We start from the raw sequence: 27,913 nt of genomic DNA, 5'->3' as shown, positions 1-27,913 counted from the left end.
GCTGCATACTGTCAGAGAAAAAAAAATAAAACTCATTTGTCACTAAAAACAAATCTTAACTACAGAAATGCAGCCAAGACAAAACCCACCATCTCACAAATAAATGTACAAAAAAAAGAGATGAGAAAAAACAAGTGATTTATAAAATGGTCATTTTAATTCAGGTTACATTGCTGTTATGCAGGGCTTGTACATTTTCACAAGGCTTTTTGGGGGGCGAGGGAGGACTACAGTCAATGATTAGCAAAAACACAACAGTGGTCCAAATAACTATCGACATCACTTGACAATCAAACATTTTCTCAACATGTGCATAAACCTGCAATGAAAAAAGTACTTAACCAAACTGTGGAACATGTATGCAGTATTTGTTCCCATTCCAGTGTATATTGAAAAATGGGCATGCATGAGTTTTTTTTTTGTTTCATATATTTATATATTTTTCTTGTTCACTCATCACAAGCCAAATCACATTAAAGTGAAAACCATAACCAGGCAGAGTGTTTAGTGACCTTCGAGATGAAAGGAGATGCAATTCAGACGGTATATGAAAAGTGCATACTTGACTAGCTGACTTGGTACATCAGAAAACAGCCTTCCTGCTATCAATACTAAAGCACAGGCCCATTGTAAGCCAACACTAAGAAAGTCAACAAGAACTTTATCTCATTCAAGTGCATGTTGATCTTCCTAGAGAGAAGTATAATGAAATGTGATCAAGCAGGACAAGAATTAGCCATGCTTGAGGCAAAACCACTTTGATTTTTGTGACCAACACTTCCAATGCTTCATTTGACCAGAATATACACACTAGTCGCTTTCTCACAATTAAAGACAATTGATTTTTATGTGAGGCTAATAGTCTCCTACAGCAGACACTGCACATAAAGGAGGCCAAAAAAGGACAAAAAAAACACAAAACCGAGGAATGGAGATGTTACTTTAACTTAATATTTTTTACTTTCATTACAACCACAAGCCAGGAGGTGGAGAACGGAGAAAGCAAATGGACTGATTTGGATTCCCACACTCACGGCTCATTGGTAATGATCATGGGCTTACATGGCTGGAGTAATCATGAGTGAAACCATAAGGAATGAAGAAGTGTAAAAAGTTAATCTGTGGGCGTTTAGTTCTCTCCTCCGTCTCCTCCTTCACCCTCATCTGCAGCATTGTCAGAGGTCCATAACTAATAAAGAAAGGGGACAAAAAGGTGTGCTTGAGTACTCAATCTCTTCATTTGGAAACATCTGTATAAATGGCTGCAATACAAGTTAAAGGTGCAGTATGGACTGTTGACACCCAGTGGTTGAAGTAGGTATTACATTCCTGGATAAAAAAAAAAAACACTTGTTTTTGATTGACAACCAACAGGAGCGAGTGACTATCGAACCTAAAGGCTATTTCCACTAGCAAAAGGTACCTAAAAGCAAACCGTATCGTACAGCTTTTTGGAGACCCTTCCCAAGGGTACCTAGCACAACAAAAGGGTGCCAAAAGGTGGAGCAAGACATCCAACTGAACGCTATTAATTTACAGAGATATGTCACTAGCTCGTGCAAAAGACAGAAGAATGAGAACAAAGTAAGCGCCATTTTTAAATACACAGCCGAGACATTACACCATATTAATATATACATATAATAACGAGCCATGGTCGACTCAAGCTCAAACAAACCTTGTCATCTTGATAAACAGCCACAAAGCCAAGAAGAAGAGCAGAATCTACCCTGTGTCCCGTAGTTATTTACAAGTCTGAAGTGTGAGTGATTTCACTTTCTCGCGAGCACTCGCCGTGCGTCTATGTTTGAAATAACGAACTTCTTGAGCTGATGATAATAACGTGCGCTTGATTATTGAAACGCTTCTGAGTGAAGCCCAAAAAAAAAAAAACAAAGGAGCAAATGATTTTTTTCTGCAACCTAAAACATTGGCACCATTGTGGCAGTGGAAACACAAGCCTGATAAATGTGACCCGTATCAACCCGTACCGTACTGTAACACTGAAACGGCCCATTTTTGTTCTAACCAACACCTCGAATTGATATTTTAGAAACAGCTTCCATTTCTTACAGCTGAATAACAAAAACAGACAATGATCACCTCAGGTACACCTCATGTGCATTATTCAGTGTTGAATGCTAATAATGCAAGTTTGGATGCCATTTTACATGACATTTATTGCCATACAATGAAAGCAGCAGTAAATAGTAAGGTTGGGCTATGTCGACCAATTTGTCATTGAACGATGTATAATGTGAAACATCGCAATGGACAATGGCATCGGTGATATAATTATTTATGAATAAATACTGGTCTTTATTTAGTCTATGTTTCATGCAGGTTGTTGCTGCAATGGGGGCGGGGCAAAGGATTGCGATGCCAGGTCAGCATCATGATGTCTATTGGCCATCGGCGATGGACGATGGCATCGTCCATCGACCCAACCCTAGTAAACGGTTAACCTCAGATCTTGAAAACAAAAACCGTTTGAAATTGAACTAACACACAGTAATTCACCGTCAACATTTAATATTGTTAAAGAGGTTTAATATGTATTATTTAGATTATAAACCTTACCATTTCGTGAGTGAGTGTAGTTTCTGTGCTTCTGAATGGCTGCATTTAAATTTATGTCGGGTTTCACCTGGTGCAAATCTTGTCACGTAGTGTGCTTTTAGGACAAAGGAGTTACAATGTAACCTGCTCACCTAATGTGTACACTCGTAATATTTATATTATTTGCCATTTAATAACCTCATGTGGAACTCTGAATCAGAGTCTCATTTTGGAGTCTGCTACTGTCCACCGGAGGTCGCATTTCGATCACAGACGCATGCTTTGAGAGCCTTTCTGACTAAATGAATAAAATGCGTGGTTTTCCACCAAGGCAACCCGCGGGTGCTGAAATATAATTGGTTAAACTGGCATAGGGCGGGTTAAAGGAACTAAAATAAAAAGACAGACATTCCGGCACATCCATTTTCAAAGCAGAATAAGTGACTTCAGCATTGTTTTTCAGATGAACGAGAAATGTTCACTTAATATGTTTGCAGATATTTAAGAAACATGCTATGATCTTTTTATGCTTTAGAAAAGTCAAAAACTTGCATACAGCACCTTTAACATTCTGCAGTATCTGAGATTTGTAACTTACTGTGAGGTTGTCCCGAAGCAGTTGCATGATAAGTGTGCTGTCTTTGTACGAGTCTTCATTCAGTGTATCCAGCTCTGCGATGGCTTCATCAAACGCCTGTAAAACACAAGGCCACAATAGGTTGAGGTATGTGCTCAAAACCCAGTCATGCAGCTGGTATGCACACCGTGCGCCTGATGAAATTCAAAGCTTGAAGAAAAAGGAAAAAAAAATGTAAAACTTCTGAAGGACAAATGGGTAAAATTCCACTGGAAATTCCCCTTCATTGAGTTAAAGGTCTAATTAAAGGTGTAGAGAGCTATTTCCAGTACTAAAAAGCACATAGCAGAATGTAAATAACTTGGTGAGCAAATTCTCTTGTTAAACAGGTAGTCCCATCCCAAATCTAAATTATTGGTTGAGCTAGAAGTTGATTTGCAAGAAAAATAAAAATAAAAATACAAACTTCACCTTTAATACTTGTACACTTTGTACAACTCTGGTCTGTCCCAGATGAAATATGATCAAAGTGAACTCTCAATTCCTTGGTTGTGGCTCCTAAATAATGCTTCTACATCTCTGACTTCATGATGATCACCATGTTTGAGCTCCTCAAGCAGTTTGATGTAGGATGACCATCTCCCTAGATCTTTGCTGCTATGACCAGTCTGAAAGCCCCTTTAAGGCATAGGTCTCAAAGTCAACTCCTGTAGGGCCGCAGCTCTGCACAGTTTTGCTCCAACCCTAATCAAACACACCTGATCTAATTGATCAAGGTGTTCGAATGAGTCATGAACATTTCAGTTAGTCGGATCAGCGGTGTTTGATCAGGGTTGAAGCAAAACTGTGCAGAGCTGCGGCCCTCCAGGAATGGAGTTTGAGACCCATGCTTTAAGGCAATTCATTTCACTCGGCAGCCATCTTTGAAACCTCGCTTGGGCATTCTGTTTGATTGGGGAAACGTCAAATTCTCAAAAAACTGCTTGCCAAGCTTATGAGAAAATTTCATATTAGGAATCACCAATAAAATTGATCAACAACTGCCTCTATTTAATTTCTAAACGTTCAAAAATCACACAAAATCTGCAGAAACTCACATCTAGTACAAGCCCTTCCCCCGGAGAATCTTCATTCTATAGCGATCACCAGATTGGCGACTGTACAAGGAGAGGCTTCACTTGCCATATTGACCATTACACCTTTTCCCCATTCAAAACCATACAAGTGACATGTCTTGTATATTCTACAGTCTTTGCCCATCTACCGACTTGCCAAAGAAAAGGGTGAACAAACACCATGGAGGTGGAAAAAAGAAGAAAAAAAAACATATTTGGAATCTCAATTAGGATATTAATCTAGAGGAGTTGCTGCCGCAGTTCTAGCATGTACAACTTGTCCTCAAATTCAGGGGTGCCCAAGCAATGTCCTGTATAGTTTAGCTCCAACCCCAATTAGACACACCTGAACCAGCTGATCCAGTTCTTACTAGGTATAGCTGAAACTTCAAAGGTTCTCATAGAAACTTCAAAAGGTGTGTTGAAGCAAGTTGAAGGAAAAGCTCAGCAGGACACCGGCCCTTCAGGACACAGATTGGGCACCTCTGCTCTAAGTTGATCATCTGCTGTGTTGGTTTACCTCTAGCTACCATATGAAAATGACAGCATTGCTGGGGCGCTGCCAGCTGTTATTAACAGAAATGTCGTTGTTAAATGCATGTAAAATATGTCTAGACATAATTTGAGAATGAAATAATGCGAAACGAATAAATTAGGTTGAATCAGGTGTGTTTGAGTAAGTAGACATGCAAAACAGAAATAGGAACATGGTTGCAATCTACTGTGATGGGAGAGACGTGACTGCTGGTGCAGGTGTTAAGACACTCATGCTTGTGCAGGTTATGGGTGCCTACTATCCACAGACCTCCCACAAAAATAAATTGGTTTTTATTAGGGATGCACCGATCCCGATACTTGGATCGGATATCGGTTCGATAACAAATATTTTTGCTGGATCTGGTATCGGCCAGCTGGTACCAATCCAAATCTGATCTTGCGCGTGCGCTATATTCTGTGTAATTTAGGCTATAAGCCAACAAAATGAACTAAAAAGTTGTCATGTAGGACTACTATATCCCAAATGTTCTGTAGCCATTCTATAGTTTAATGTGAAGTACAGATGAATATTTATGTGCTTAAATTCATGTTAAGTTCAGCGCTTCCCTCCGCTGCGCCTGTCAATCATTCTTTATTCATTTACAGTTCAAACTGTGTGTCGCGTTCATGACAACACAGTAAAACTCTACAAAACTATTTATTCCAGTTAGTTTAAATAATCAGTAGAGAAATGCATTTAGTTTTGCATTAAAGGGTTCATTTTGACCCGTAACATGGAGTTTACTGCTGTTTCTGAATCATGTTGCACCGTGTGTTAGATCAGCAGATCGCATTTGCAATACTGGAGTAGAGAGAGTTATTACCTGCTCTTCACACACACAGTAGGCCTACCTGAAACTTTAAATTAGAAAAGGCTTAATAATAGCCTACATTGGACAGATCCTCAACGCACGGATTCTTCCCCTTGTGCTGCTCAGTTTTTAAAGTGTCTGCAGATACAGGAGGGCTGCGCGGTGTGTCTCAGTGATGCATCAAGCGATTCATCAAGCAAACCGCTGCGCAGAAGCAACGTGTGCCGCTCCATAAAATTATTCTCATAATGAGTTTCTGTTCTCTCATCCTTCCGACTGAGTTTATTCTTTTGAGGTGAATACTTTAATAGTTTGTAAAGCCTGGCTCATTGTGGTCAAAGTAGTTGATTAAATTAATACAAGTGAAACTGAAAGGGGCATATGGATTGTCATTAACAGAAAATTATTTAGCCTAAAATAGGCTACTCTGAAACTGAATATTTCACTGTAATTTTATTTATATTAGTATTTTATTTAACAGACCTTTTTGTCAGTTTGTGGACTGAAGCATATAAGCGGACCTTGTTTTGAACGTCACCTCAAATATTAGTTTATTTTGTAGATAACTGACCAACAAAATGCATTAAATAACCAACGAATAATACTGAACGAAATTCGTTAATTTATATCGGTAAATTTCAGACAAAATAATTTTTCAGACATGCTTTCAGTTTCTCCATCTCACTTGCGGGGAGTTTATGTGAGGGAAAGTTTATGAAGTAAAACTGGCCTAAGACGGTTTAGTTTGGTCTGCTTCCAACCTGCAAGAAAATATCAGGCTTTGCTAAAAGGCTGATTATTTCACCAACGATTAGGGTCAATAGTGGTAGCTTATTACAGATTTCAAAGAAAAAATCTTAATATTAAAAAGGAAACATAAGCTGGACCACAACAGATCAATGTCATAACGAACGATCTGACATATAAATGTAGGCCATAGGTCTGTTTTTTTATTAAAGAAGATATATTATTTGAGCACCAGAACTATAAAACTGTATTATGCTTTTAATAAAAAAAAATAATAAATTTTTTTTTTTTTTTTTTTTTTTAAACGCACAGTATTGGGATCGGATCTATATCAGTCGATACTCAGAATTTTGGTATCGGATCCAAAAAAAGGTATCGGTGCATCCCTAGTTTTTAATCTAACATAGAAGCAACAAGGGTGGATTATTAAGGCCCTCTCGCCCAGGAAATGGCAAAGGATGAAAATCTGCGCAAGTGGGTGCCTGTTTATACATGAAAGTGTTTTGTCCAATTGAGCGTGAAGTTTTCAGGTCAGACATTGCCATGTAGTTACGATCAACACCTTTGTATTTGTTAAAATCTAATCACAAATGTTGCAAAGCAGCAGGGCAAATCACTTTTCCAGATTACAGTAAATCTAGCAAAGTGTAGTAAACATGAACATTGGCATCTCTGATATTTACTCAGTGTTGAAATTAAACTTTAATCAGTCTCATGGGATTAAGCTCAATCTTTTTCAATCCATAATCATTTGTAAACATGCTGCTTACACCAATTTAATTGCAATAAATCAGCATGTAAACAATCGCATTATCACCAATTTGGTTGTTTGTTCTGCACCATTTCCTGCCATGTATGAGCTTCCTTTCGAACAATGTTTCTCAACCACTTTCCTGGAGGACCACCATTACTGTACGTTTTGGATGTCTCCTTTGTCTGACAGACCCATTACAGTCTCTGCCTATGAGCATATGATCACAATCAGGTGTTTTTGGTTAAGACATGAAAATGTGCAGAGCTGTGGTCCTCTAGGAACGTGGTTGACAAACACTGCTTGTTGTATGCGTTGTATGGAACAAAGCTTTGTTGATACCACCTTACAAAATGATCACACGGCTCGTAATACAGGTTACTGTTAACTTTCAATTCAACTCAATTCAATTCACCTTTATTTGTATAGCGCTTTTACAATGTAGATTGTGTCAAAGCAGCTTCACATAAAAGGTCCTAGTAAATAACTTAAAAAAAATAAATAAATAAAATAACTTTCCTATTTCCAGACACCGCAAACAGTTGAGTCAGGCATTCATTATACAAACTGCCTCTCCACATATGACACCTGCAGGACAGCTGATGTAAAATAAAAACCTAGCTTCATATGGGTCAATACAATCAGTAACAAAATATATGCTCAGAAAACATTTAGACTGACTCAGGGAATCCTGGTCTACGTACATATTGTATCAAAGTTTATTTAATCCATGTTGCAGTGCGATTTTCAAATTATTATATAAATGTTAAACCATAAAAGTGAATCAGGATTAAATTAGAAAACATCTTGATTTTTCAAATTTAACGTCCATTTAAAAAGAGTCAAGAAATTATCAATTTAATTCAGAGCCAGAGCCAGGGACAGAAATGCTTAACCTCTTAAGGCCCAAGGTGTTTTTTTTACATGCATTTATTTCTCTTTGCTATTTGGGCTTATTAGAACCTAATTAGAATTAGGGATGCACCGATATGGATTTATTTTTTGGCCGATATCGATAACTCTTGAGACTTTAAGGCCGATATAAAAACATAAATATTTCAAAATGTTATATTTTTATATAGTGAAAAAGTGATTTAAAAAAAAAAAAAAACTATAATAAAAGTTTGAAGTTAACTGCTCTTATGAACTGAATAGTCTTAACTCAAATAAAAAAAAAGCTATAATTTCAAAATTGCAAGGTGATTATATAGACCTATATTCACGATTTCACATAAATCAGCATGCAAAAAATAAATTGTTTCCTTGCATCACTGCTGTTATGTTTACACATGTAATATTTTTCCTGAGGCGATTTAAACCGAAATACACAATGACACTCTATCAAACATATATACAATGATAAGGAATATGGTTACTTACTGAGATATTAACGCACAGCAATACCACACAAGGAAAGGATGGTCTTTGAAGGAATAAACAATGTGAGGAAAGCTCCTTTATAGTGCACTGGACAAGTCTGAACAAGTTCAACCCACACAAGCGCGAGGCAGGCAGTTCTGTACAATTACGTAATTTATCGGCTTAAAAATATCGGTCTAATTTTGACATCGGACCGATAATGATAATCTTAAAAATAGCATTTATCGGTCTACAACGATATGGGCGCCGATATATCGCGCATCCCCAATTAGAGTAAAAACCAAAGTATCATCTTTTAATATGATTAGGGCTGCAACAGCAAATCGATTAAATCGATAAAAATCGATTTCTAAAAGCGTTGGCAACGTTCGTTATGTTGCGTGACACGGAGACGTTTGATTTAAAAAATTAAAAATAAAAACAAGCTCAGCGTGGAACAAAGTAAACACGGCCTCTCTCTGTCTCTCGCACACGGATTCAGAGTTCAGCACCTCAAAGACAGGGATGAGGTGGAAGGGAGCAGCAGCTGGGTAAATCACTACAGAATCCTACTTTTGTTCTGTTTTGAAGCGAGAACCGTAATGTCCCTGGTGCTGGTGTTTTGGTGTCTAGCGCTGATCCAGTGAAAGACAGCCGACACATTCAGTGATAGACTGCATTAACTAAAAAAAAAAAACTGTGTTTCCTACAAAAAGACAAAGCAGGTTATGTTTCACAGCTGTCTTTTTTTTTTTTTTTAACTTGCTTTGACTATCAGAGTGTAAAAGCTAATTTTTTTTTCATTTTTGACAGTCAAAAATATTGTTTGGGACATTTCATATGCTTCAAAACAGTAGCAGCATGACACTGAATGTTTTATATATTGTTACAGACATACAAAGTATTTTAAATAGCCACTTAAGAGCTAAAATGTGCTGTCTACGTATGTGGACACTCAAGCCCTAGGAGGATAACAGTGATGCTATCATATAAAAGCCTACCTGTTTGGCCAGAGAACAGGCCTGCTCTGGAGAGTTGAGGATCTCATAGTAGAAGACGGAGAAGTTGAGAGCCAGTCCCAGACGGATGGGGTGTGTGGGCTGCATCTCTTTCTTACTGATCTCAAAAGCATCCTGGTAGGCACCCTGAGAGTTCGAGATCGGGTCTGTAGGAACACACCAAAAAGAAATAAATAAACAGACATAATACTAGTGGTTGTGGCAATGAGTTGGTGGTTCTGGAGCCATTCCATGAGAGAAAGAACAAGAAAAGCTCCAGGAATGAGATGATCAATCAATACATTTTCCAATTGGAATTTGTTTAGTAGTTTTTAACCATTTTGACTCCAAGTTTGAGACAATGTTTGAAGTTTCTATATTCTGGAAGTCAACATTTGTAGCAGCTAAAAACCTTTCATCAAAGTTGTCCTAAAACTTGAGCGATACCCATTGTTCTAAATTAATAAAACTTTTTGGATCCACTTCAAATGTTGAGTACTGTATACTTCATTTGAGCTTTTTAATTAAGACCACATTCAATTCAACACAGACCCCATTTGTCTGCTACTAAAAAACAAATATATTTTTGAAGAACGTGGAAAGCCAAACAGTAGCTGGTCCTCTTTGACTTCCATCATCTGTTTGGTTTCACACGTTCTTCTGTGAGGTCTTATTTAAATTGGTTAAAAACTGGTACAATCTACATCCAAATTGCCATCTTACATACAAAGGAATTAACTTTAAAAGATTTAACACATAAAATGGCAAATGACTTCTAATACAGTTGTTTCCAATTCTTTAAGAGCCCAGGTCCACTCAAGAGGTCTCCATGACCTCTGACCTGGCTGGGTAGATCCTGATATTAATCCTGATTTTAATAATTTGTAGCTGTAAAATTGGAGACTGGCATCCATACTGGGCTAAAAACCTATGTCTAAATTGATCTTTGCTGGAATGGATTTGAAGACAAATCTGACCCAATCACTTCAAAATATCTGTGTTCAGCAGAAGCAACTCAAACAGGTTTAGAACATCATGACATGGAGTAAATGGAGTAAATGGTAATCTATTTATATTCAGGGATGCACAACACATTGGCGGCCATATCGTTATCGGCCCATAAATGCTATATTTAAGATTACCGTTACCGGTCCAATGTCCAAATTAGACAGATATTTTTAAGCCGATAAATTGCGTATTGTACAGAACTGCACAGCAGCAGGGGGGAGAGATGAGCAATTCACTAAATTCAGCATAGGGCTTCTCAACCTTCCGCCACATTATGTCTTTATATTATGCACTGTGTTTCTCAAAGTCATCTGGGCTCAATGCTCAGGTGTTGTATCAAAATCTTTGCGTGCACGCGTCATGCAACATCTTCAAGTTTCAAACTCACAGCGGTTTATCATAAAAGTTCCATCAGTCGTTTTTCCAATTGACAGCAAGAACGAACATAGAAGCATTGTCTGATTGACAAGAAGCACCTGGATGCGTTTAAGAATCCATAAAATTGATTGTACGGTGGCTCTGAACTGTCAAAAAAAAAAAAAAAAAAAAAAAAAAAACACTTCTCAAAACACGTTTTCGGACATTACATATTTGTTCATATGTACATTACTGTAGCACATTTTATTCAAGAACATTTGAGCTGGCTTCAGTTTTAAGTTAATTTTACTTAAAATATATATTTTTTAACTTCGTTAATTAAATTCCATTTTGCTATTTAACCTATTATTTTATGCAACAGTCAAGTTGCTAAGTGAAGTTGCTATATGAATTTGCTATGCAAAGAAAAGACAATAATTCATTTTTGGCATGATGATTGTGAAATTATGAATATGGGGCTATAAAAAAAAATTATAATAAAAAGAAATTATTTAAAAAAAAAAAAAAAAAAAAAAAAAAAAAAAAAAAAAAAAAATCACCTTGCATTTTAAAATAGCTTTTTTTGCTATTCAGTTCATAAGATCGGATTCATTAGATATTTGGGGGGGGAATATTTTCAGAAAGTCTAATTTTAATCAATTCTGTATGACCCCTCACGGCTCCATAGCCTGCCTGAAGAAAAATAAAAGCTGTAGAAGAATGTCTCCGATAAGGACAAGCAGCTGACTCTAGGAAGATGCAGAAGATGTCCACAGGCAACTAAATACTCGGCACAGAACCCAAACTCATTCAACTTGATTCTAAAGTCCAAAGACCCAATTTAGCCTAAAGCAAAGCACAAGTTCCAGCACAGATATGGTCTCCCAAACACAGACTAAATTTGACTCGCATCCAAGACAGGAACATTTGTGTTTAAATAAGGTCTTTGAGGGGGGAAGAAATTGCATAAACTGCATAAATTTACAGCCTAGTTGATACTCACCCATCTTGTCATCTCCTGAGGCAACCTCTGCGAGATATCTGTAGTAGTCACCCTTCATCTTTAAATAAAAGACTTTGCTCTCCGGGTTTGTCGAGTTCATGATCAAATATTTGCCCAGCAATACCTACAAGAGGGGAGAGAGATGAAATGTAAGCAATGACTAAACCTGTTACAACTGAAGCAATAATTAAAGAGGAAATTTGCTTAAGTATTATGTAACTGTAAGCACAAAATAAACAGTTTAGGTATGCAATAAAACTGCATAAAATGTTTTTTGGATCTAAAAAATTATGATTCTCCCACTATTCTGAATGGACAACTAAAACTAAGTCCTAATAACAAGTCTGTTTAAAATATTACATTAAAAAAAAGGATTGACTGGATGACTTAAAGACTTCAATTGGTTAATTAATGAATGAATCAGCATTTTAGAATGAGGCTCTAGTCCTGATTACCTGGTATTACGATCTCTTGAAAACATTTATGTTCAGAATTTGTCAAGACACTTATTTCATCACACTCTACCACATTTAAAGACCTTTGAGAGTGATGAAACAAGCACTGATTGAAAATCAAACAAGTTTCATGCCTTAAAAGTGAGAAAAGAAAAAGAAACAAACAGTATGTGAATAGCAAGAATCATTTCAATCATAATCCAGGTGTTTTGGTACAATACAACAAACTAATAAAAACTCATTTTGATCAATAGGTGAAGATTGTGTGTATTCATGTGTAAACTCTTTTTAAAAGGTACCTATTTTACCCCTTTTTCAAGATTTAGGATAAGTCTTTTGTATCTCTAGAATGTGTCTGTAAAGTTTCAGCTCAACACCCATCAGATTATTTATTACACCTTTCAGTAGATTGGATTTTTATGCTCTGAACACCATGTAGCTGTTTTTGTTGCCTGTGCCTTGAATGCTAGTTCTCCCTCCCCACAGTTCCCACGTGCCTATCAGAGTGTGCCTCGATCTCCGCTTCGGCTGCATCAAATAAACAGCACAGATGTTTATGTATTTGTTGTGAAGTAAATTTAAGTCTTTTTGCAATGTCACACAATGTCATTACAAAGTTCACTCACACACAGTGCGCGTGCTTAACTTTGCACGGTTTTTGCATGGCAAATGTGACAGGATACACGTTAATTTTTGCTGCTGTATGGATATCCGTTATAATAAATGTACAAAATGAACCTGATTTAACGTCCAAAAACCGAGATTGAATCGTCTTTTATAATTGTACTGACATGTGGCTGTAAACGCTGTAATTCATTACAAACGTGCGCCATTTAAAACATTTTAAACTTGTAAAACTCATTCTTGATCATATTTGATGATGATTAATGAGCACAGCGAGCTGAACAGATCTTTAAATTCCAGTTGCTTTGCATGTCCTGTCCTGTCCTGTCAATTCAGTGGGCGGGGAAACTGCAATCCTACGTCGTTGAGGTCGGCCTCGAATTGGGAGGGACTTGGATCCCATTTTAATGTCAGGAAATAAATAAAAAAAATTAAAGAGACTTATTGTGTTTCCATCACCCCACTATACCTACACACACTTATGTCCAAACAGCTTACAAAAGATTGTCATCATAGGTGCCTTTGAGATTCTATTGTATGAGAGATTTTCTTTCTATGTATTAGTTAGCTGTCAGTGGAAAGGGGTTTATTGTACCATTCTGATAAGATGCTTGCTAAAGCACAAGACATCCTTGAAGTAGACAAGCATTTTTTCTGTATGTGTTTGTTCTTCATCAGAGAAGAATTGCTTGTTGCAATCATTTGAGATTTTGCTCTGAATTTGACCATTTTTAAAGTTAAATTTATGTTTAAAATAATTTATTCTTCAGTAAACCATTCTTTATTTAATTGCTTCTCTGTCTCTTGGTCTTTTTCCATCTTGTGTTCAAGTCCTTGTGTTCAACTGTTAATCACCCAACAACGCTTCTACTAGGAAAGAAATGTGCATAGACCTTCTGCTACTTTTTGGAGTAGCTGAAATTAGACAAACACAACCCATTTAAAGCCGTACTTACACCAGTTTTTAGTATCAGCCACTTTTAATCCGACTGCAAAGGTGAAAAGGAATAGGATCATATGGATGTTTAATAAAATAAAATAAGTTTCCACAGCTTTAGTATGCACAAAGTCTGTTGTGTTTTATAGTGCAACAGAGCTGTTTTTGCTACAGACTGAGCATAGTACACTGACATCAAGAATCTTCTGCAGTTTACCACAACCTGGGCGTTGGTTCAGTAGTGTTGTTAGTTAGACCATGCAAACAAAACTGAAATGCACTGAATGGTGCAGACTTCCTCTACAACAGCCCAGCACTCTCTCTTCTCAGCTTGTCATTTTAAATCATCTGAGCCAACTGTGCAATAAATTAAATCAAATAAATTGAAGAGTAAATCAAAATTAAAAGGAAACGTAAAAAAGGAAACAAACTGAAAGTAGAAGACAAACAGAAGCAGGAATTGAAGACCAATGTTGTTGCATTTAATCTAAAAAGAGGACAGTCACAATACTCTGGCCCCACATGACCCTGTAAAAGCAGCAGCCACATCACATGTGCTTCCTAATGCCTGATTTAACAGCAGGCTTGAGCACTGCAATACACAACCCTCATGACAACACACACACACGCGGATGTGTCAAAATATAAAAGCCACTATCACCACAGAGGCAATAAAAATAAAACGCCGTTCACAATGAAGACCTGTACCATTTTCTGGACTTTACCAAGCATAATAATGTGTAAATGTGTGACTTGAAGAATATTTGTGCACAGGTGGGACAAAGAATACTTAGAAACCCCATGCAGATAATAAATCAAACACTCAGATACAGCTACTGTAAGATGAAGATAAAGCTCAAGTTTTTATTTTAAATATATTTTAGAAAATAATTAATTAATATAAGTGCATATATAAATAACCATAAAGTAACACTTGCTTTACCATTTTGATTATGAATCATTTTGATCGCTTCTTCAGTTTGGGTGACTATACTAAAATGCTTAAAAATCAATGCAAAAATAAAGTGCCTTTCATTACTTTTGATTTTATTAATCAAGCAATGAACCACTTGATAAACTAAAAGACCCAATAAGACATAGCTCTATCATTGACTACACTCATTCAACATGCTCAATTGATCAAAAAGCTGTGATTGTCCTCAACTAGTGTTAGGCCCAATCCCAGTTCTATCCCTTAGCCCTTCCCCTTATCCCTCGTTTTGCGCGCTCCCGCCAAGGGGTAGGGGTGTCCCAATTCTCTTTAGAGTGAAGGCGTAGGGCTAAGGGCAAGGGGTAGATACCTCTTCAAACGAAGATTTTTCAGAGCCACACTCAAAACCAAGGGGTAAGAAAATTTCCCAGAATACACCAGCCACAATGGCAGTATAGCTGCACCCGGAAGTAAGGAGATCCACAAATTAGTATTTTTTTGTCTCTATTACGAACTTTTACAGCAAGCACATGTTTTAATATATTCTTAACCGCGTTCCTGTTTTACCGTCATGCTTTATAAATAAATAATAATAAATAAAAATAAAATAAAAAAGGGATTATAGATCGCGAAATTTAGCGCTTATCATAACTCCTGTATAGCAGTCCCACAAAATTCTGACACTCGATGACACTATAATACCCTGTCAGAAAAGTCTAGTGGCTGGGAATGAGGTTTACGGTGTCTGCTATGATGTTAATGTTGTTTTTGGTGTGTTTACATGGATGAATAAGGCCACTGTGTAAATGCACAGTATAGTTACGATCAGGGCCGGCACGTTCATAGAGGCATAATAGTGAGGGCGTATTTATAATAGAATAGTGAGGGCGGCAAACGCGGTCCTAACTTTCATCCGCAACTACCCAAATCCCCCCCTCACCCCCGTCCTTACTTTCATCCGTGACACATACCACCCCACCTCGCCCGGTCCTTACTTCATGAACCGGTTACTTCCATTTTCACTTTCTGGTTGAGGGCGGCACGATAGTTCTTTTCCTAGAGCAGCAGTTCAGCTTGCACTGGCCCTGGTTAAGATCTTATTGCCACATTAGATCGTTATGATAACATGATGATTTTCTGTAGATAAATACCAAAAAAAAAAAAAAAAAAAACTGAAAAAGTACAGCAATCGCAATTATCTAATCTCATATGAAGCAAGAGATCGCGATAGCATATGATGACGTGTGCAGGTGTTGTAGTGCTGTCCCAATTCTTAGGGGTAAATTTTGATAGACATTTTAATAGGGGTACAAAAATAGAATTGGGATTGGGCCTTCATGTTGCAGATCACCCAGCAAAACTAAAGCTGATTTAGAACATTAGTGTATGCTTCATGCCAAAGCATTATCAAGCCTGCAGTGCATTCCAGCTGTTAAGTAAGAATGGGAAAGTCCTACAGGGACCCAAATGAGCTTTATGAGGATAGAAATAGAGCCTAATGCACTGTCCTTTTCAAATCTAATGCAAGTTGAAGTTGTTCAAACACCATTGTTCACCACAACTTAAAGGTTAAAAGGCAAATGACAGAAAAAAAAATAAATGACATTAAAACCTCACTTTTAGCATTAATCTGTTTCACATGCAAGCAGCAAAGCTCTAACATCCATGAAGCCACAGATCACTTTCCCATTTACAGTGTAGTAGAGCTGCACGATTAATCGAAAACAGATTGTGATCTCGATTCGACCCCCTAGACGATCTTAATCCAGCATTTCTACGATTCTGCCAACCATATTTTCAAGTTCCGGAGAGAAGCAAAGGCGGCTGCACGAGTTTTTTCATTGTTTCACATACGTTGCTCAGCAACTTGGACATTTCCAAATGATGTTAAAAGAGTCACATACTGTATTAATAAGGTATAATTCACCACAAAAGTCATTTTTGTCTTCATATAATGCTGGAAATGCGGGAGAAAAAAAAATAAAATAAAAAAATAAACAAATAAAAAAAAAATAAATAAATAAAATAAAAATAAAAAAAAAATCACACGTGACGTAGGCTGCTGACCGTTGCCTGTTACCACAGAGAGGGTGGGCATGCGCCCTATTTAATGATAGACGTGCGTGCATCTACTTTAGTAAACAGAACCTGCATAAGCTGTGAATAACAGATAATAAAGTTGTAAATAATATTCAGTTTGTGGCACAGAGTGATCGTTTGAGAGCCACGCATGAATCGTGAACACCACTTAGCAGTGAAACTGAAAGCATGCACATCATTTAAATAATCATATCGCATTTTAAAGTTATGATTGCAACAAGTATTTGATTTGTTTTTCTTTCATAGCGAACACACAGTTGTGCATGAAAATAAATGTTTAGTGTCAGTATAACTACTCCAGCCTATATACTGTTGATTTTACCAGTGAATAAAATTGTCTAATAATGTTATCAATGACATATTGCAAGCATACATCTCACACATAATTCAACATCAGAATTATTATAAGTAGAATAGAATCACTTATAAAAAAAAAAAAAAAAACAAGTAGACCTACACATAATATTATTGTTGTTTTACCATTTGTTTGAGAAAAAAAAACAATTATAATATAATATTAAATTATAATTGCCGACTCATATTAACCTTTATTTTACATCTACAGAATCGTGAGAAAATAGTGAAGGGAAAAAAATAAAAATAAATAAATAAATAAATAAATGAATAAATAAATAAAAATAAAAAAAGATTTTCATTTTACTAGAATTGTGCAGCTTTACCGTGTAATAACTCAGCTGCAGAAGCCAAATAAAAATGATTTTTTTAATGAGAGCAATGATGAAATAAAGTAAAAACATCAGTTAAAATCCTATAGTAATTTCCATTTGGCGATCACTAAAGCGTGGGTAGTAAAGTACTTGAAGTTGGTCATCTGTTTAACTCTGCCTAATAAAAATTAATGAACATGATTTTATACTGCGTTTTGAATGAAACCATGAAGTCAACCTTTCATCAAAGTTGTCCTAAAACTATTGAACACCTTTTCTGATCTTTTGAAAAACGTTTAGAATTCTTTTTTGAATGTTGACTATTTAGATTTTCTCAATGTCTAGCAATAGAGAAAGACACATTTGCAGGCACATGTTGTAGTTTCAGAATATTCCAGCAGGGGCAAACTGGCCCATGCTTAAATGACAGTTACTATTCAGACAATGAGAGGCTTCATACTGTCGTGCCCTTTGAAACTACACTCCAACGAAAAATCCTCTCAGTGTGTCAGTGGCTCCTGACCTTCCTGTCTTCATGCATTCTCCTCTTTTTGTCTGACAGGAAACCAGCTCTTTTAATGCTCTTCCTCCTGTTCTTTTCAACATAAACAGACAGAGAGAAAACGGTGGCTGAGATGATGATGTGCACGTCCATTTCCTGCCACTTTGTGTGACGTACAGCCTACAGTATGCATGCACAAATTTACTCCCCACTGCAGGATGGGCCCCTCGTGTTAAAGGATACCCCTCCATGCAGAAAGATTAGCAGAACTCAATCCTCAAATGAATAAATGTCACTATTAGAAAACAGAGCACACAAACATTAACCGTAAAGCACTGCATCACCACAGAAAATGTCTTCACAACTAGTTTTATTTGCCGAGGCTAGTTTCAAACCACAAATATTTTCTTTCTAATGTCACAACCACAGAAACTATTATTTAAACCTGTGAGAGAGACAAGTAATGGGAACTAAAGTGATGAGCAAATGATAACAAAATATATATATATATATATATTAAGCTGAAATATTTCAGCTGGTTTACCTTAAAAAGCTAAAGCGATAGTTTACCCCAAAACATAAATTTACTCACTCTTTACAAATCTTTTTATAAATCTATCAAACCTGTAAACACTGACGTCTACAGCAGGACAAAAAAAATCTACCCAAGTCATTAGTTATAGTCATTCAGCTTTCTTTAAAATATCTTTTGTGATCAACAGAATGAAGAAAGTCAGGCAGGTTTGGAACAGGAAAAGGTGAAAAAATTATGACACTTTTTAGTTTTGGGTGAATTATCCATTTAATCAGAAAGTCAGAGGCTACACTACAAAACCATTATCTGAAAGACTGCCAGAGTTGTATTTTCTACCATGCCTGACATTTATTCGTCAGTAAATTTGGTTAGATGCCTGTTAATTCTAATTTGCAAGAGCTTCTGATCTTGTAGTATAACCAAACCTTCAGTATTATTAGTTTACCACACTATGAAAATTTGATTTAAACTTTAATCTTGATCAGTTGAGCTGAATTTAAGAACTTTTATTTATTAATAATCTACAATAAATTATTAATTAAAATGTATTGACCAGTTTGACATCTGAGTTTTACACACTTGTTTACAAGAATCTCTCTTCTGTTCAATGACACATACACATGTAATTAATGTGTATACGGTGTTCAGGATGATGCCCAAAGAACCCTTCTCTACAGTAATGTCAATGTGTCTTACACTGCATGAATATTGCAATTGCATCTGCTTGTTAACTCTTGACGAATGGAGAACCGTTTGCGGGTCCAAGCCACTACTCATTTGAATTATGAAAATATTCATTTATGAGGGGTGTCAAAATTAATTGATTCTTCGATGCACCGCGATGCAGATGCGGACAATTTAGTATCGGTTCAGTAATAGATCATATCTGGTTATGTACTGATGTCATTTATCTCATATGCGCTATGTTGCGGTAGCTTACTATGGCGAGGGAGTGAGCTCAAGTAATTAAAACACTCCAACTACTTAAAAATGCAGAAACTCTGCACAGTTCACTGCGTGTGTGTTTGCTGGACAGTCTTTCACTATATGGAGAAACTGAAAGTAAACTCCACTTCTCTCACTATGGACCTTTGACCTGCTGGCGTGAGCTAACTTTCTCTCCTCTCGGCTGTTACTGCGATACTTCTGGATACAGACACAAGCACGTGTCAGCAGAGCGAGTTTTCTCCTCAGCGTCTATCATGGATCAGCTGTGATCGCCGCTGCCATTTATGAGTGCCACTCATCGTTGAACAGCCCCAGAGCTTTAGAGCCAATCGCAGCCCTTTCTGTTGAGTGCATGACCAATTATAGAGTTGTAAGAACTCACTAGACAAGGCTCATAAAGCGAGCTGGATATTTATATTTGTTTAATTGCTATAAATGCTCATGTTATTCTGTGCATGTACTTGAGTTTTTAAAAGGTACAGTTCAGACTGTTTTTATTGAAGGACAAATTTTATTACAATTTATATATAAATGTATTTATACATTTTAATTCAAGAATTGTTGTGCAGTAAAGTAAAATATCAAATTGCGTATAGAAAGCATCATTAATGCACCGAATCTATGGCATGATAACCGAACCGAGAGACCAATGTAGGTTCACACCTCTAGATCTTTCTATACATCTATATCTATCTCATATAAAACTATTACAGCGCTTTGTAAACGCTTATCATACTCCACTCATACTCATCCACTCACACTTAAGCAGATATTTAAATATAACTAATAATAAAATTCTTATATTTAACAAATGTCTATCCACTTCCCTCAACATGTGTTGAAATGGTGGCAGTGAATTGCATCAGCAGTTGATTTTTGACCGGTGTTAACCTTGCATTTTATGTGTTATCAGGAGTAAAGAGCATATTTATTTACTTTAAACTAAAATGTTGCATTCAAAAGCAAGAAGAGGGTCCAGATGTTTGTTATTGTATTCCTGCACAGATATGGCCAAAATTGATTTTTAGATAAAGAAAACATAAAAAACGAGCTTCACTGTGAAATAAACAACGGTTTTCATTGAAATCTTCCATCCTACGTTGAAATCTTTAATCATGCCTACCCAACTATACATTTCTCAAGTATGCAGAAGCACGGGAATCAAAACTCTGGTGTACGCCAAATTACAATGCCTTATAAAAAGTCTGATTACCCCAAAACCAAAATCCTGTCATTATTTTGTCACTAACGTCTTTCCAACTCTGCATGACTCACTTTCATCTGAGGAACATAAGAGTTTCACAGAAGTACAAAGTCATAAAGGCAGGAAACGACAAGAGTAAACAACTACCAAACATTTCGCTTTTATTTAAGAGTGAACTATCATTTCAAATCACCTGTCAGTTCTTCAGTTAATGCAACCTGTGGTCTGCATCTACTTTTCAACACCTGACATGACTAGTCCCATCTATGCTACATTTGATAAGCGCATCAAACGGATGACCGTGCTACCAGGGGACAAACGGTGGGAATCCAATAATGATGACACTGACTCTCGCTGTCACTCTCTGTGGGAGGAGAAAGAAAGATGCTGTACTTCTGCCTGCAATACATATCGATTGTGAGAAGCTGAAGGCTGGGCTGTTGCTCTCTGCACCACTGCTCGGAGGAATCAATTCCCTAATAGCTCCACAAGAGCCTCTTACACCAAGAGTGCGGTGATGAGGTGCCAAGCTATAAACTGGAACAATGCATGTGGCCGTTTTCGCCTCTGAGTGCCACAGCTCTATAGAGCACTCGTTTTGAGATGAATACTAGTCTTTCTAATGCAACGAGGTAGAGGAGTACATAACTACTGGGTTCATTGCCTACCTGTCATATACTGTGAGTGGAGACAGTCCTAATAGTGACAGATCTAGGCTGGTGCTCAAAAACAGCACTCATTCATCATTGCTAAACCTTAAAAGCTTCATACATGCATACATTCAGATATATAATCCTCAATTTGTATTACTAATGCACATAGGTCAACCATAACAGTCAGTATAGGAACAGAATATATTACAGCTGGTATGGAGGACAGCAAGTGTAAAGTAGAAATGGAGCATGGTCACAGAGTATAGTCAGCATCTCAGCATTATGGATTATAGATGAAACTGGGAAAGCCCAGAATAAAATGGGATATTGGAGGCAGTATTCAGTACGGAAGAGCTAGAATAAACTACATTACAGCTGCAGTAGCTAGTATAGACTGGATGTACTGCATGACATTGTATGTAGTCTGTAGAATTATTATGTAAATGTGTTGATTATAGAGGTGGGTTAGTATTAAAGTGAAAAAAATTATTTGCTCCTCCAAAACTGAGATCGTTTTTTATTCTGTGGATCCAAAAGGAAGATGCTGAAGAATGTTGAGGGGGGGAAAAAAAAAAACAGCAAGTGACTTCCATATTATTTTCATTTCTTCTATGGATGTCAATAGCTGCTATTTTGCAACATTCTTTGGAGTATCTTCTTTGTGAAAAAAGTAGTTTATTAAAGTTTAAAATTACTTTCGTGTGATTAAATTGTGAAAAACAAATTAAGTAAACTATCCCTTTAAAGGTGCCCAGAAGGCTAATTAATCACTCATTCCCTGTGGTAAACATAAATAAATATAAAGCACTTCAAAATCTGCAATCTCCTGATATGGGTGTTTGTCATTTTTGTTGTAGAGCAAAATTTTAAAGTATTAAAAATTAATCACATAATACTCTGCTTTACTGGTATTTTCCAATAATTAGGTATCGTTTTCCCATAATTCGGCGCATATGTGTGGAGTGGGTTAAATAAAATATTAAAGTGAAATTCCTGTAAATATTTTTTTAGATGTTAGTTGTAAGGATATCTATAAGCCAGTGTGCTCCAAAACAGTGACTATTTGCACTATTTGCTAAATTTAACAACAAATTTTGGCCTCATACTTGTTTCTCATGACATCTTGACCAATGAAATGCTTTAGTTTCTGACATGGCGTGCCTCCAAGACGCTTCTCATTTGGTATTTATTTGATGCAATTAACCATGATGATGTTAACCACTCTCACTGGCAAAGGGATGATAAAAACAACACTATTGGCGTTTTTTTAAAGGGGAGGGGGTACTCTATGTCCACCACGGTTTGGAAATATCAAGGTTTTAAAACAGTCAACTTTTTCTGCTATACCGTTCATAAGGTATATGAAAGTTTTTTCTGTTGTTTTTTGTTTTTTTTACATGCTTTTCACAACTATTCTATTTAGTTTTTTAGGGCAACCGTATCTCCAGCAAAAAAGGAACCAAAAGCTGCTCGTCCAAAATATTTTTAAATGTTTCTTAAAATTTAATATATTGTGTTCAATGGGGGAAAAAGTTATTGCATTTTTTACGCAGACATTTAAAAAGAACTTATTTTGGAGCAGTAAACACGAAGACCGTGATATTTTTATGAAGGTTATCATACCGTCAAAATCTTATACCGGCCCATGCCTAGTCCCACCCTCTCTTTATTTTTCAGACTGTCAAAAATCAAATAAAAAAAAGGCACATTTCAAAGGACCTTTAAAAAAAAAAAAAATAATAATAATAATAATAAAAAATAATAATAATAATAATTATAATAAAAAAGAATTTTTAAAAAACATTTTAAAGGTCAAAATTATTAGCTTCTTTAAGCTATATATTTTTTTCGATAGTCTACAGAGCTAACCATCATTATACAATAACTTGCCTAATTACTCTAACCTGCCTAGTTAACCTAATTAACCTAGTTAAGCCTTTAAACATCACTTTAGGCTGTATAGAAATGCCTTGAAAAATATCTAGTCAAATATTATTTACTGTCATCATGGCAAAGATAAAATAAATCTGTTATTAGAAAAGAGTTATTAAAACTATTATGTTTAGAAATGTGTTGAAAAAAATCAACTGGGGGCTAATAATTCAGACTTCAACTGTAGATAAAATCTGTTTTTTTTAGTTTTGTTTTGCAAAGCACTTCAGATCTTCACTTATAAAAAGCGATATTGTCAGTAGGTATGGGCCTGTATTCGGTTGTGACATGTATAACCTAGAATAAAAATTATCACGGTTGCACAGTATTGTGATTACTGCTCTAATTATATATCATTTGTAAATGTCTGGGTAAAAAAAAAAAAAAACTTTTTTTTTTAATAAAATATTTTGTGTTCAATGGGGGACATTGAACACAATATATTTTATAAAAAAAAAAAAAAACATTTAAAATATTTTGGACCAGTAGCTTTTGATGTGGAGGATATTTTTTTCTGCTGGAGATACTGTTGCCCTAAAAACTGAAAAAAATGTACAAAAAAATAAATAAATAAATAAAATTATATATATATATATATATATATATATATATATATATATATATATATATATATATATATATATATGTATATATATATATATATATATATATATATATATATATATATATATATATATATATATATATATGTATGTGTTCATATACCGTAGGAACGGTATAACAGGAAATTCTGGCGGTATTAAAACCTTGACTTTTCCAAACTACAGTAAACCTTTTAACCGGTTATCGTCCCATGCCTAATTGTCAGTATTTTTTTTCTCCATTTTCAAATAGTTGTACATTGGCCAAATATTATCTATTCCAACAAACAATTTATCAATGGAAAACTTATTCAGCTTCCAGTTGATGTGTAAATCTCTTTGACACTAATGACTGGTCCAGGGTCACATTTTATCCAACGCAGATTGCAAACCTATTGAGTCAACACATACATCGGCAATACACAAGTCAGTATAGACAACAGTTTGGATATGGCCACTTTGGCCAGTATCCCCAATATTTTACAGTGGATAATAACTTAGTGCATGGAGTCAGTAGTTAGTACACAGTCAATACTGAGCGCAAGCATTATAAACTAACATCCTTACCAACACCTCGTTGCAAATGTCGCGTAGTTCGCCCTCCACCTTCTCCCTGTACTCCTTCACCATCTGAAGCTTCTTGTCGTTGCCCTCGGTTTTCTGTTCAATGCTGGAGATGACCCTCCAGGCCGACCTCCGGGCCCCGACCACGTTCTTGTAGGCGACGGAGAGCAGGTTCCTCTCCTCGTTGGTGAGCTCGTCTCCCTGCTCCGTCACCTGCTTCATACACGCGGCCATGTCATCGTAGCGCTCCGCCTGCTCCGCCAGCTTGGCTTTCTGAATCAGCTCCAACTTATCCATGATTTAATCGCACGATGCGGTCGTTTAAACTCCGGGAAATGACGAGTCCGGCAAAGAGGGAAGGGAGAGAAACACAGTGTGTAAAGGGAGCAGAGGAGAAGCGGGGCTGGCCGAAGCACTGAGGGTGAAGTGATCCAGGAGCACCTGAGGATAAAAAAAAGAAAAGCTCAGGATTACACTGAAGCCGGAATCATGACAGGACTTTGCGTTTGCTTTATATTTCTGGCCAATCAATACATATTTAGTTTAACAAGCGGGTTTAAATCACATGAAGAGGTTTAAAGTCACATGTGAAGTCAGAGGTAACGCGATATTCGACAGAACGTTGTTAAATCTCAAAATAAACGATATAAAAGTTTAAAATCACAAATATAAACCCTGAAATTTCTCAATGTAAGTTACGTTACTCACGCTTGTCTAATCTAACACTGTTAATAAACCATCCGATATGGCTAACCTGCTACTAACACACTACGAAGTGAAACTGCTCGTTTATGTATTAATTACTAAACACTATTAATTAATAAACACTGCAAATAAATATAAACATTTTCCATGGGCTTTTAATAGTGCATGGTTCACCTGATAGCGCGTGTAATTGATTTGGTTAGCTTGTGACAGCTAGCGACTGCACTCATGACAGCGCTTTTGCGTTTTACATAATAATGCCTGGCAGCGAACGCTTTAATAATGCATTATTCGTGATATACGTGGAGCAAGGATTCACATAAGATAAATGAAAAATAGAAAATAAAATTTCCCACCTTGCAGAGCGTTACCAATCAGCTACTCCGCGAAAGCTATATCCGCTTTGGGTTGGAGGGAGAAAAGATTCGCTTTCACCTCAACCGATCTTGAAAAGGGGCGTGGTTACACCAACGCAGGGCCAATTAGGTCTTAGATGTGTAATTATTTCTAACGTCGGTCAAAGTACACTAGCCAATAGTTGCCAAAACAGGGGGATAGAGGCGGGGTTATAAAACGACCGCTCTGAGACCACGGGGTTTACACCAATTAGAGCAAGGGAGAGGACGGATCATCAGGATGGTTTCGGCCCCCAGATTTCGGTGCACTCAGCGGGCGTGGTTGGATTTACACTTCTAAAGCAGGAAAATTAATGATGTCCAAATATTTGATGTAGGTACAACATTATATATAAATAGTTTATATCCACTTTTAATCTTACTAATTAGAGATATTCAAACGTTCCACCTTCCCATGTTTGTGTAGGCCTAATGTTAGTGTGTTTTAACTGTTTTGACACATTTAAATGTTGCCCTCAGTGTTAAATGTGCTTAGGAAACTGCCATAAACACTACATGCGAGTATGAAAATCAAGTAAATTTAACTGCAAACTTCTTGAATCAATATGCTTTTGTTCGCATATATTAGCTTTTTAGGCCATTTAAGATGTAGGAAACTTTTTTAGTCAGTAAAAAATTATAGAAGATGTTTTTAGCTGAAAGTGTGGTTCTTGGTGGTAGCCAATGAGACAGACAGGAGCGAATTTAACCAATAAGTGAGGTAAGCGGGCGCTTAATAAATACCTAGAAGTATAAATTATATCTATAAAATATATATAAGATTGTTTTCTATCATACTTTGTATGGTGAGAATCAAACAAATAGTTTTAACGTAATTAAATATTATTTAATATAAAATAAAATGCTATATAATTATAATAATGTAATGTTGTGTAATATCAATATTATAAAATAAAATATTATTATTACATCTGCACAAATTTGTCCACCACCAACAATCACGAAACAGTCCAGCAGTCATTTTTAAAATCATTTTATTAAAGACTAAACATTTAAAATGTAGATATTGCATTAAGATAAAATGTAGCAAAAATGTTTGAGTGATATATATATATATATATATATATATATATATATATATATATATATATATATATATATATATATATAAACAGCTACACAAATAAAAATGAAAAGTAGAAAGGGTGTATTTTAGGACTTTTGGGCCCCGTGGCTGGAATTGCTAAGGGCCCCCAAATCACTAAATCCACCCCTGAATACAGGCAAAACTAAATAAAGTTTTGGCTTTGATGATACATTGTGACCTTATGAAGCAAAATGATCAGCTAGTGTAATAAATTTTTAAGTAAACTGAACATTATTCACAGCGGAATGAACTGCCAACTTATCTAGCATATGTTTTACACAGCGTTTGCCCTTTCAGCTGCAACCCAGCACTGGGAAACATCTATATATACTTATTCACACACATAAACTACGGACAATTTAGTTTATTCAATAAACCTATAGCGCATGTCTTTGGACTGTGAAGGAAACCCACGCATACACGTGGAGAATGCAAACTCTACAGAGACATGGCAACTGACCCAGCCGGGACTCGAACCAGTGACCTTCTTGCTGTGAGTACTAACCACTGTGCCACTGTGCCGCCTTTTCATAAATAGCCCAAACTGAACATTATTTACAACATAATATATATATATGTGTACACATACAGTTGAAGTCAGAATTATTAGCCCCTCTGTTTATTTTTTTTCCCAAATTCTGTTTAACGGAGAGGAGATTTTTCTAAACATAATAGTTTTAATAACTCATTTCTAATAACATTAAATACTTCTGAGCAAAGAAAAGAAAGAATCAAACTTGATTTTTAAGTAGAAAGAATAAAAAAATGAGGACTGGACTGAAAATAGTGGACCTTTTGCTCCAGGTCACACTCGGCTCCGGTCTGACTCCACAATAGGTCACATGGCTTGCTCTGAAACAGGAAAAACTGCAGATCAGTTACCGGGAATGATCTCTTGCCCTGTAATCCCATCCTTTTGTTATGCCCCAAGGACCCAAGGCAGTATTGTGTTTTTTATCACTGAATGAGGCCTTTCTGATTTGTGACATGGCAATTCTCAGCTCTGTTGTGCAATGTAGAAATTCTTTACATTTTTACTGATCAACTTTCACTGGATCTTCTACACAAGGTGATAGAGATGCTAACAGGCCTGCATAGCCTTCTGCATATGTCTTACACCACTTTACAGGGCTGTCTTCCACTTGATACCTCCACTTACTCCACTTCATATTCTTCTATCAGGCTTAAAATGATATGGGGATATTACCGTGATAAAGAGCAGCATTA

At 36.3% G+C, this 27,913-nt stretch overlaps 1 protein-coding gene across 1 annotated transcript; it reads right to left on the bottom strand.

Moving 5' to 3' along the window:
• Nucleotides 1-135: 135 nt before the first annotated feature.
• On the bottom strand, nt 136-25,623 carry ywhaqa (tyrosine 3-monooxygenase/tryptophan 5-monooxygenase activation protein, theta polypeptide a). The gene is made up of 6 exons (XM_056481231.1): nt 25,540-25,623; nt 24,482-24,919; nt 11,824-11,947; nt 9,459-9,622; nt 3,158-3,253; nt 136-1,189 (listed from the first exon to the last, which is right to left on the bottom strand). Exons 2-6 carry the CDS (start codon nt 24,773-24,775, stop codon nt 1,130-1,132), a joined length of 738 nt encoding a protein of 245 aa, XP_056337206.1. The 5' UTR covers nt 24,776-24,919; nt 25,540-25,623; the 3' UTR covers nt 136-1,129.
• Nucleotides 25,624-27,913: the final 2,290 nt, after the last annotated feature.

The sequence above is a fragment of the Danio aesculapii genome, chromosome 20, assembly GCF_903798145.1.
Source record: "Danio aesculapii chromosome 20, fDanAes4.1, whole genome shotgun sequence".
Lineage (NCBI taxonomy): Eukaryota > Metazoa > Chordata > Actinopteri > Cypriniformes > Danionidae > Danio > Danio aesculapii.
The sequence above is the reverse complement of the archived record's forward strand: the minus strand, read 5'-3'. Positions and strand labels throughout refer to the sequence as shown.